General features: G+C 37.5%; 1 protein-coding gene across 2 annotated transcripts in view; it reads left to right on the top strand.

Moving 5' to 3' along the window:
* The window catches only part of RALGAPA2 (Ral GTPase activating protein catalytic subunit alpha 2), a 317,564-nt gene that overhangs the window by 93,886 nt on the left and 211,603 nt on the right, over window positions 1–12,075 (top strand). For both annotated transcript variants that reach the window (XM_080812607.1, XM_080812608.1), the window contains exons 11-13: window positions 5,303–5,470; window positions 6,759–6,896; window positions 9,866–10,014. In XM_080812607.1, coding sequence (XP_080668733.1) covers window positions 5,303–5,470; window positions 6,759–6,896; window positions 9,866–10,014 — 455 coding nt within the window. The remainder of the gene's footprint in view (window positions 1–5,302; window positions 5,471–6,758; window positions 6,897–9,865; window positions 10,015–12,075) is intronic.

Genomic DNA, 12,075 nt, shown 5'->3' with positions numbered 1-12,075 from the left:
CTTCATAAAAAGAGTCTGGAAGTTTTCCTTCTGCTTCAATTTTTTGAAACAGCTTCAGGAGAATAGGTATTATTTCTTCTTTGAAAGTTTGATAGAATTCCCCAGGGAATCCGTCAGGTCCTGGGCTCTTGTTTTTTGGGAGGTTTTTGATCACTGCTTCAATCTCGTTACTAGATATCGGTCTATTCAGGTTGTCAATTTCTTCCTGGTTCAATTTTGGGAGTTTATAGTTTTCCAGGAATGCATCCATTTCTTCTAGGTTGCTTAGCTTATTGGCATATAACTGTTGATAATAGCTTCTGATGATTGTTTCTACTTCCTTGGTGTTAGTTGTGATCTCTCCCTTTTCATTCATAATTTTATTAATTTGGGCTTTCTCTCTTTTCTTTTGGATTAGTGTGGCCAATGGTTTATCGATCTTATTGATTCTTTCAAAAAACCAGCTTCTAGTTTCGTTGATACGTTCTACTGTATCTCTGGTTTCTACCTCGTTGATCTCTGCTCTAATCTTGATTATTTCCCTTCTTACGTGTGGAGTTGGTTTGATTTGTTGTTGATTCTCCAGTTCTTTAAGGTGTAGAGACAGCTGGTGTATTCTGGATTTTTCAATTTTTTTGAGGGAGGCTTGGATGGCTATGAATTTCCCCCTTAGGACCGCCTTTGCTGTATCCCATAGGTTTTGGAGTGAAGTGTCTTCGTTCTCATTGGTTTCCATAAATTGTTTAAGTTCTTCTTTGATCTCCTGGTTGATCCAAGCATTCTTAAGCAAGGTGGTCTTTAGCTTCCAGGTATTTGAGTTCCTTCTGAACTTTTCCTTGTGATTGAGCTCCAGTTTCAAAGCATTGTGATCTGAGAATATGCAGGGAATAATCTCAGTCTTTTGGTATCGGTTGAGCCCTGATTTGTGACCCAGTATGTGGTCTATTCTGGAGAAGGTTCCATGTGCACTTGAGAAGAATGAGTATTCTGTTGTTTTAGGGTGGAATGTTCTGTATATATCTATGAGGTCCATCTGGTCCAATGTATCATTCAATGCTCTTATTTCTTTATTGATTTTCTGCTTCGATGATCTGTCTATTTCTGAGAGAGGCGTGTTAAGATCTCCTACTATTAATGTATTCATATCAATATGACTCTTTATCTTGATTAATAGTTTTCTTATGTAATTGGCTGCTCCCATATTGGGGGCATAGATATTTACAATTGTTAGATCATCTTGGTGGATAGTCCCTTTAAGAATGATGTAGTGTCCTCAAAGGCTCTCAGTATTTTTATACACACACACACACACACACACACACTCATATATATGTATATATTTGAGGCAACATTATTAGTTTCAGTTATAGATTCACAAATGTATGTTCCTTTGAATTGAATCTTTCATCAGTAAGAATTTTTCCTCTTTATCTCTAGTAATTTGGGGAGGGGGCGCTCAAAGTCAGTCTTGCCTATTCTTAATATAGCTCTACCAGTTTTCTTTTGGTTAGTGTTTCCAAGGTGTATCTCTTTCTAACTTTTTACTCTCAATTTCTTTTCTCCATATCTATGTTTTGGATGTCCTCTTATAAATGGCACATAGTCTTTTTAATAGTTTTTAAAATCGTACCTAACAATTTCTATCTTTTGATTGGAGCATTATTCCCTTTACAGTTGACATAACAACTACTCTAATTATGTTTAAGTTCACTATCTTACTTTCTGATTTCTAATTGTATTGAATTCTGTCAGACTTGTTGTTTTTAGTATCCCATTTTTCTCCTCTAGCTTAGTATTTTTATACTCATTTGTAATATTTTAATTGTTAACATCCCTAACTTAAAATCTAGCATTAATTTTAACTTTTACCCTGTGAGTATGCACTCCAGTTCCATTTATTCCTTCTCAGTTCCTATGCCCCTGCTATGTTCAGTTGCAGTTGTGTGCTGATAAAACCATCACAAGTTGAAAATACCATAAGTCAAAAATGCATTTAATACACCTAACCTACCAAACATGATAGCTTAGCCTCACCTACCCTGAACATGCTCAGAACACTTACTCTAGCCTACAAGTTGGGCAAAATCATCTATCACAAAGCCTAGCTTATAATAAGTGTTAAATATCTCATGTAATTTATTGGATACCATACTGAAAGTGAAAAATAATATGATTATGTGGGTACAAAATGGTTGTAAGTTTATCAGTTGTTTATCCTTATGATCCCAAGGCTGACTGGGAGTTGTAGCCACTGTCACCGCCTAGCACCACAAGAGAGTGTTATACTACATATCCCTAACCCAGGAAAAATCATAATTCAAAGTACAGTTTCTACTGAATGTACATTACTCTTACACTGTCCTAAAGTTGAAAACTTCTAAGTTGGACCATCGTACGTTGAGGACCGCCTGTGTTTGAATTCCATTATGAATATATATATAAATATATCTCTTTCATAACTGTTATTTTACACAGTTTTATTTTTATTCATATATATACATTTTATTCATTTAGATTTATCCAAATAATTACCCTTTTATTGCATTTTTATCTCTTCCTGAATCTCTGATCCAGGATTATTTTTCTTCTGCCCAAAGAATCACTTTTAGTATTTCCCTTAAGTCAGATCTCCTGTTAAAAGTTTTTCTCATTTCTGTGTCTGAAAATTTCTCTATTTTGCTTTGTTTTTGACGTGCAGTTTTTCTGGATACTGAATTTTATGTGGGCAGCTGTGTTCTCTTTGTACATTGAATATTTTTTCCATTGTTTCTTTGAGAAGTCATGTGAGGTCATGTGGTTGCCCTTTGGAGGAAATGTCTCTTTTTTCCTCTGGAACTTATAAGATTTTCTGATTGTTCTTGGTTTTCACCTGTTTTACGGTAATGTTCTCTGTATTTATCCTGTTTGTGTTTGTGATTCTTGAATATGTGGATTGACATCTTTACCAATTTTGACCAAATTCTCAGCCATTCTCTCCTCAAATATCATTTCTGCCCCCTTTTACTTATCTTCTTTCCTTGTACATCTGCAGCCATGTATAGGATCAGCTTTTCATTGTCTTCTCTCTCACCTTCCCTTCTGAGGTAGCCATCCTTTCATCTCGCCATGCTTCATTCTGGGTGTTTCCTTTGGATTTTTCATCCAGTTTTCAGTCATGTCCATTCTGTTGTCAACCCATACACACTGAGTTTTTAATTTTGGTTATTTTATTTTTCAATGCCATTATATTTCTTTTTGAAACTTTATTTATCCTGATTTCCTATATGTTTAAAATATTGTCTGGTTTTTATTGTGATTTTGTTAGTATTGACTTCTTTTCTCATATTTCTGATTTTTAATTAATATAATACGTTAACCAGACAGTTTGTACAAATAATTTGGGTTTTACTGTGATTTTATTCACCTACAGAGGATATTTCTATTTGCTTCCTGGGAGGAGGAGAACATGATATACCTTGATTTGGTATACCTTGATTTGGGATTTGGATTACCTCACTGTCTCTATATTTTTTAAAACTCATCACATGGTCCACTTAGGATTTATGCATTTCATTATTTATAAATTTTATGTAAAGTACCATAAGAAATTTTGAACTCTAATCAGTGATATGCATGTCAAAATATTTAGGGGTGAAATGTACTGATGTCTGCGGATTTCTTTGAAATGCATCAAAAATAAAATGGATTGAAAGAAGGATAAATAGGGGTGGATTGACAGATATGGGGTAAGCAAATCTAGCATATGCTAATGGTAGAATCTAGGCAGCAGTATATGGGAACTCACTTTAAAATATTTCTACTTTTTTGTATGTGTAAAAATATTTGTAATAAAATTTGGAACAAAATTAGGATGGGACACCGTTGTACTTTGTCATACTCTTCTTTGTTGATCTTTCTTGAGACGTAAGTCAGAATATTTGTTATATTGATATGTTACAGTCTTGTTATAACACAGGCTCCTCTGTTCTGGAATTTGACGTGATATTGATGAAAATTTATATATTGCATGAACCCTTGTTACACTGAAATCTGCCTGTAATTGGATTCTGTGGCATGAACTTTAAAGACAGTATTAAATCCTGAATCTTGAGATCTCAAGACCTAGAATCATTGCTAACTTACTTTGTAATCTTGGGAAAATATCTCAGGTGTTCTGAGCCTCAGCTTAATTCCTCATCTGTGGAATAAATGAAAGCATTTCCTGTAATACTGAGTTCCCCTCCTTTGTATTTACCCCTCAGACAGAAATATTCCCCCTCAGACAGAAATATTCCTTAGAGCTGATACTGAAAAGGCAAATACATTTCTCTTTTACCTTTTGGTTTATATTTTTAGAATCTTACATTAAATTAGATTTCTTACATGCATATGTATAAAGAGATTGTTTAATGTTACAAAATTCATGGGGTGCCTGTGTGGCTCAATCAGCTAAAGTCTGACTCGGTTTTGGCTCAGGTAGTGATCTCAGCATCATGGGATTGAGCCCTGCATTGGGCTCTGCACTCCTGCTGGAGTCTGCTCACCCTTTCCCTCACTCTCTGCCCCCTCCCCTGCTGTGCACATGCTCTCGCTCTCTCTCTTTCTTTCTCAAATAAATCTGAAAAACCTTTAAAAAAAATTAAAAAGTCACCTAAATGTGTACAATGCTACAACTGGCCAGGAGCTCTCTTTAATATATTTTCTGAGAGCCAACATTCACCAGCATACCAATGAGTACAGAACACCTGAGTACAGTCTTTACTCACTGGGATGCTGGTGAATGTCAGGTCTCCAAAAGGGAAGGGAAGGTGGAAGGGAGGGAGGAAAAAAGAAGGAAGAAAGAGAAAGACAAAGAAAGGGGAAGAAAAAAAGAAAAGAAAAGAAAAGCTCCAATTACTAGCATTTTCCATCTTCTTTGGTATAAATATTTCCTCCATCACCATCGTGACATCCTTGAACATGGAGTTAGGTAGAGGTGTGACACTTGACTGGAGCTGGCTGCAGTGGCATGTCTCTTGTCTTATAATCAGTTTCTAATTCATTGGGAAAGGTTCCCAGTTGTATAACTATTGTTTATCTAGCCAATTGAAGAATTTGTGTAGGTGTGCATGTTGGCTATTTTTGCGAAAAAATTACTCAGAATACAGAAGTTATTTTTAAATTGCATGACATTTTCTGGCCTAATTGAAAATGCATTTTTTCCTCAGCAAGTTTGGTGTCCCTTGTGTTTCAGAGGAAAGTCTGAAATCGGTGATGGGGATTGGAAATGTCTGTTATGTGTCTTGTCTGTTACAGTGATCTGAGCAGGTATGGAGTTAAAGGGAGTCTTCCCTTTTTATTCTAGGCATTTTTATTGCCTTCGTGTGACATCGCTGTAACAAGGAAAGTAGTTCAAGTGTACAGGAAGTGGATCCTCCAGGACAAACCTGTGTTCATGGAAGAACCAGATAAAAAAGAAGCTGCCCAAGAAGATGCCGAAAAATTGGGATTCTCAGAAACTGACAGCAAAGAGGTAATATGTTATCACCTCTTGTTTCTGTTGGGAACTACACGTATTTTAGCAAAGTATACCTGGTCGGGAACGGTGCCAATCAGTGGGGCATAGGCCGGTGGCGCTCTTTTATCATAGCTGATGCTCTCAAGTTGCTGAGTTTGGTGAGGACCTGCTTTAGCGAGGCTGCTTCTGGCTCTATTCAGGAACATTGGTCACTTCCTAACCCTCAGGCTAGGTCCGAGTGTGTGTGGCAGCTTCCTTATTCACTGTTGCACAAGAGTTGCTTTATAAACCATTGTGTTTTACACGTCTCTGTGTGAGATTAAAAATGTCACTGCTGGGGCGCCTGGGTGGCTCAGTCGATTAAGCATCTGCCTTTGGCTCAGGTCATGATCCCAGGGTCTGGGATCGAGCCCCGCATCGGACTCCCTGCTCCTTGAGGAGCCTGCTTCTTGAGGAGCCTGCTTCTCCCTCTCCCTCTGTCTGCTGCTCTGCCTACTTGTGCGCGCTCTCTCTCTCTCTCAAATAAATAAAATAAAATCTTAAAAAAAAAAAGTGTCACTGCTTTACTGGTATTGACGTATTTAAATAAATAGCATTTGAGAAGCTAAATTTAGAATGTTTTGGCAGTCTTGTCTTGTGCAGTGGCCTATTCCAGAGCACTTGAAAAGACTAACCCCAAAACAAGCACTGTCTCCTCCATTAAGAAGCCTCACTGCAGGGCTGGGCACTGTCCTCAGAGTGAGTGCTATTGGAATGGAATTTTTAGTCCTGGTTAGGAAAAGCTAGAGGCTGGATAAATCTAAAATGACACAGTGGGACCTCTTCCTGAAAGAAAAGATATCTGTCATATTTTTATTTCTGGCATGCTGTTTTGAAATCTAGTCTGAGAAATTATTTCTAAAAGTTTGTTGCAGCAATTAACAACAAACATTTAAAACTATTAGTATTTAAGTCATATCACTTTTAAATATCTGTATTAATGCCATAATTTTGATTTTTAAATTTTGGTAAAATCATTTTAGTAACTGGTCATGATGTCAAAATGAATAGATAAGCAAATGGAATTTATCACACATCTTAGAATTTTGTGTTGGAGACTCATTCACTTGTTGGACCTTTGTTCATTTCTTCAGCACATACTAAACACTAGGCACTATTTTAGGTGCTGGAGGTGGTGAACAAAATGGGAAAAAAGACTCACCCTCCTAAAACCTATATTCTCTTGAATTTTGAGTGTAAGAAGTTAAGTATGTGAACATGGTACTTCTTAGCCCTCCATTAACTGGTTTTTAATCTTCTAAAGACCTCATCTGAAGGTTCTCGTCATAAGCGATCTTCCAGTTGGGGACGAACATACTCCTTCACGAGTGCAGTGAGCAGAGGATGTGTGACAGAAGAAGAAAATAAGAACGTGAAAGCTGGGGCCCAAGCTATGCTGCAGGTACATGGCCGGCTGGAGACATAAAGACCTCTAGCTGGAGTCAGTTTGAACATTTTGTTTATTGTGATAGCATCATTAAAGTATAATGATATTTATATCTCCCTGTCGGTAAACAGCTCTTAAGTTCTCATTCTGAGTTTTCTTCCTGACTGTTCACCTTCAATTTGTAGATTTTTTTTTCCTAATCAAAATAGACCTGGTTGCAGGTTTTCCCAGAGGGATTATTATGCAGTGAATGTAAAATGACTGAGATCCAAATCTTAAAAAGTATTTTCTGAACACATATGGAGAGTTTGTCAGTCACCTGGACTCTAATTTGCAAGACAAGCATGATGATTATATCATCTTATAAGGACTTTTATTCTTAAAAATTCCCCGTTTATGAAGAATGATGATAAATGCTCTAAATATTAAATATTTATTAGTATGAATATATAAAATAGAACTAATGCCATTTGGGAACATTGGAAAGAACAAATTGGCTGATCACTTACTCTTCCCGGACCTCAGGATTTTTATCTTAAAAATGGGGATTGGGAGATTGATTACCTCTTGGTTCCCATTTAGGTAAAAGGTTGTTAGGACTATAAGGGGAAAACACAGAATACCTCTCTTTTCCCTGCTCCTTGGCACCCCATCCTCCACCCCATATCCACCTTTCTAGCCATGGCCAGGTAGGCCTCCCACACAGAGGCCAGGCATGATGTCTGAGGTGGCATGGGCATAGCTTACCTGTTGCCCAGTTTTCAGTGACACTGCTTGTGTCATCCATCTCTTGATAGGATTCCTTGTCAAGGTATCCTTTTTGCTTTCAGATTCATTAGCAGTTTAATAGTCTGTAATTATTGAATTTTCTCATTTTTCAGTGAATATCCTTAAGTAATTTGAAATTAACTTTAAACAAAATCAAGATGATTTTACTTGCGTAGCTTCAAAGAACTTTGGTGCCAGTTGTTAGTAAAATCTGTGCCCTCACCAGAGAAGTGCATGCAAGAGCTCCTGCCCTGTGTCCCTTGGGAGTCCTGTTCTCTAAGTGGATTGCCATATGCTGTCCTCAGTCATTCCACTGCCAGTATCTCCCTAAGTTCAGGAGATTGTTAATTTGTTTTTTGAAAAGATAAGTTACATCTACTTGGACAAACCAAGAAAAAAAATTTTCCGTGTGATTATCACACAACAGTGTTCAAAATGTTGTTTGGATTATAGTAGCTGTTTTTGTTCTCTTTGTATCCAGTATCTTTGGTCCTTTCCTTAGTTCATTAGGAAAAAGTGGCCAAGTACAGGTTGAATAAGCTAGTATTCTTCTCCAGTTGCTTTTGACAGGTATAATTTGGACATATTAATTTTCTTCCTTTATTTTTATCTTAACCAATACTGATATGCTAGTAAGAAATATTCATGGAGTTGGCACTTTGATCCTCTTAAAAGGATAAAATGAAAGAAGTATATAATATATGAAGACTCCTCACTTTTACTTGGGAATGTGCAAAGTTTCAAATTCAAATCAAGAAACCAAAAACATTGAGTTAAAGATCTGTCTTGCAATGGATCATCTGTGCCATACATCTTACAAAAACTTGGCCAGTAGTGGCACCTGGGTGGCTCAGTTGGTTAAGCCTCTTGACTCTTGATCTCTCAACTCAGGTCTCTGTCTCAGTCAGGGTAGTGGGGGGAAAAAAAGGCCACTAAAATTATACCAAAACTGCTATAGTTCTTTAGTCAAAAAGTTCTTTGTTTTCCTCTTTCCCACTTGAAGGCAAGTAAATTCTTCACAATCACTGTTTTCATCTGTTAAAGTGCTTATTTAGTAATTCTTTCTAGAAAATTAAGCCGTGACACCTTTTTAATCTTACACAAGATAATCTTAGAAGCTTTCAATATTTTAGTTCATCCACTTGACTTTTGAGCTTGTTTATTCTAATTTCTTCAGTCAGTTTATGTATCTATTTTAAGATGTTGTGTTAATGGATTTCATTCACCGGTGAGCCAGAGATGCTCTGTTTGTTCCCAGATCCTTGAATTTGTACTATTGAACACAAGGGAGACTTAAGCATAGGATCCAGGTAGATGGTGCACATCCACCTTCATCACTAGACTGACAACTCAGTCTCCTTTGTTGAGGGGTCACTGGTGTTGTCTGTGTCAATAGTAACTCAGTGTTACTTTACTGTAATGCCCCTAAGCAATCACTTACTACATAACAGCCTACATCTGTGCTTTCCACAATTTTCTACTGAAATACCCCTGACAGTAAAGGACAGTGAACTGGTATCCTAAAGGTCTGAGGTAGAATGTAGAGCGGTCAGCTGATTGTCTAAGTTTTTTAAAAATCTGTTTTTATCCCCCAAATTACCATAGGCTTCATATCCTACTGCATAATATAGTTGTCATATTAAAAGTATATGCACCTGGAAGCTATGTGGCCTTGCCTATTTCCTGGCCCCCTATATCTCCTAGAGATCCTATAGAGATCTATACCCATGTTGGGTGGTGCTGGCCATGCTTCATGTCAGCAAAGTTCATGTGCTGGGAGATTCAACAATAATCAGGTGGTTTTTTTCCCAGCCACTGTCCAACCACTGTTCCTCTTCCTCTCCCTCTTCCTGACCCTGAAATTTCTCACCCAGAAGCAGTGATCCTATCTTCTTCCATTTTCCCCTCTCCCTTTGAGGGGATGCCAAAAAGAAGTCTTCAGAAGCTTTTCTGATTTATAAATTTTCTAAAGTTGTATCCCTAAATATGTGTTAATAATTTTTTTCTAGGAAAGGTCTTTCAGGTATCTCAGGTGATTCTAAAAGAAGCATTTTTTAAAAATCTTGACTGTTGGTACCTCTTGCCTTAGCTTGAAATAACTCAAAGATGATTCTTTGGTAGAGGGAAATTATTATCATTGTCTTTAAGAAAAATTTGTTCAGATCTATATGTTCAATTACATTTATATGTTTAATGTAAGATTTGTTGATTTCAAGGTATTTTTGACAAATGCAGCAAACGTCTTTTTGCTGGAACCATGTCCTGAAGTTCCCATGCTCTTGAAAGAACAAGTTGATGCCTGTAAAGCTGTTTTGATTATTTTTAGGCGCATGATAATGGAGCTTACAATGAATAAAAAGACATGGTAAGTTTATTTCAAATTAATTAATACTGTAAAACAGATGTTTCTGTTTTTCAACATAATAATTAAAATGTTAAAGTCTCCACTTACTAATGGCTTTACAAAGTTAACAATAAGGTGATAATCAATCTTTTGTAACAGTTTCTGTGAATTATGAAGAAGGTAAGTACTTTGATAGTTTATTTTTATTATTGGCTTTAAAAATGTTACTGAATTAAAATTAGTCATATTACTTAATAGTAGATTTTTCCATTTTAAATTGTCATCAGACTGCTTTGTGGAAAAGCAATATAACTGGTGTTTTATATCATTCTTCATAAGCCCAGGAGAGGTTGTTAATTGCTCTGAAATGCTGTTAACTAATTTTTATTGCTTCAAATTTGAAGCTTTAAATTCACTTTGGAAAAACAATTATATTAAATGACATACTGTCAGAATGACTAAATAAATAGTACTGTCAAACATATAGTGGCGTCATGAAAATGTGCTTATGCAAAATATTTTTATTTTACCCTTTGATTTTGTTTGGTGTCTGTGTGTTTATAATATCCCTGAAAGGAAACAGTGCTGTAGCTTTTTTTTTCCCATGCTCTTGTCCCATAATGAATGCATCACTCCAGCTTAGGAGATATTTTCAGATGTTCTCAGGAACAGAGACCTCAGAGCCACTTTGTAATCCTCCTTCTTCATGTCCCTTAGTTGTTGTAAAATGCCTCTCCAGTCTGTCCTTTGCATGTTCCCCCCACCCAGCGCTGCCCCAGAGCAGCCTGGCTGGATCAGCTAGTGTCAGTGAGCTTTGGCCTCTGTGCTCAGAGCAAGGGGCTGCTACAGACCAGCTCCGGTGGCCACTTCCCTCATGGAAATCCTCGGTGGGGTCCTGTTACCAAGCCTATGTTTTGGATGCTTTTTCTGGGTGTCCTTGAGTCAGCACTAAGGGGGCTTTGGAAAGCTCTGTGTGCACCTGGTAGAAAGCACAGAAATGAGGCAGGACTGAGCTGGCAGGGGTCCCTGTGGTTGTGGAGTCCAGCCTTTTTCTTTCTCCGGTGAAGGGAGGGTGGGCCTAAAGGAATCCTGTCAGGCAGCAAGTTCACTCTTTCAAAAACCACAGGAATCAAAGTGATTATTTTAAGCCAATTCCAGGGTCATCTTTCTCATACTGGAAATACTACTGTGATGAACAACATGATTTAAACAAAGGTAAATGCTAAGTCTGTAACATTGAAAGTAATGCGAAATGCTGGTATGCTCGCAACAGAATCATCTACTCCTCTATAGTATAGCAATAGTATTTTTGATGAGTTTTTTCTTTGAAGACTATGAATTCAGTTTACCTTTATATCAGTAGTATTTTGATCATTTTGATAATCTTTTTTGGTGAACGTTCTAAAATAAAATTAAGCAAATCTTCTCTGTTCTTTAATAATTCAGAAATTTCCAGGTAAAAGTATTTTAAAATAACAACTTATAGAAATAGATGAAAATACCAAAGAATAGTCAGTAGCACGTAGGAAGGGATGTGGTCTGTTTCCCTAGCAGAATTTCCTATGCATCTTAGTGTAGGACAGTCCCTAGATTCCTTTCCTTTCTTCTTTCATCCAGTACATAACTACTAAGCTTCTGCTGTGAGGATATAAGGTGAACTAGACAGACAGAGTTCCTGCCCTTGTGAGGTTTCCATCCTCATAGACAGAGACAGAATGAACACAGCAGTTTCAGTGGTAGAAGCACAGTGAAGCTGGGGAAGAGGAAAAAGTGGAGGGTGAGGGAGTGTTTTTCTACAGGTGTCCAGGAAGACCTTTGTAAGCAACACCCTGAGGACAGGGAGGGGGAGGCCAGGGGGAGGTCTGAGCATAGAGCTTCCCACAGAAGAAGCAGCAAGTGCGAAGTGAGGCGTGTTCTAGGCCACTGTAGTGGAGCAGACAGAAGGAGAGGGAGGGTGGGAGGGGATGTGACAGGGACCAACCAAAGCCAAGTTGAGTGGGGTCTTGCTGGCCACAGGAGGGATATTGGCTCCTCTGTATGTATGCAAGAGTGTGACACAAACCAGTTTATGTTTCTGAAAGA

This window comes from Martes martes (assembly GCF_963455335.1).
Source record: "Martes martes genome assembly, chromosome: 9".
In the NCBI taxonomy this organism is placed as follows: domain Eukaryota; kingdom Metazoa; phylum Chordata; class Mammalia; order Carnivora; family Mustelidae; genus Martes; species Martes martes.
The sequence above is the reverse complement of the archived record's forward strand: the minus strand, read 5'-3'. Positions and strand labels throughout refer to the sequence as shown.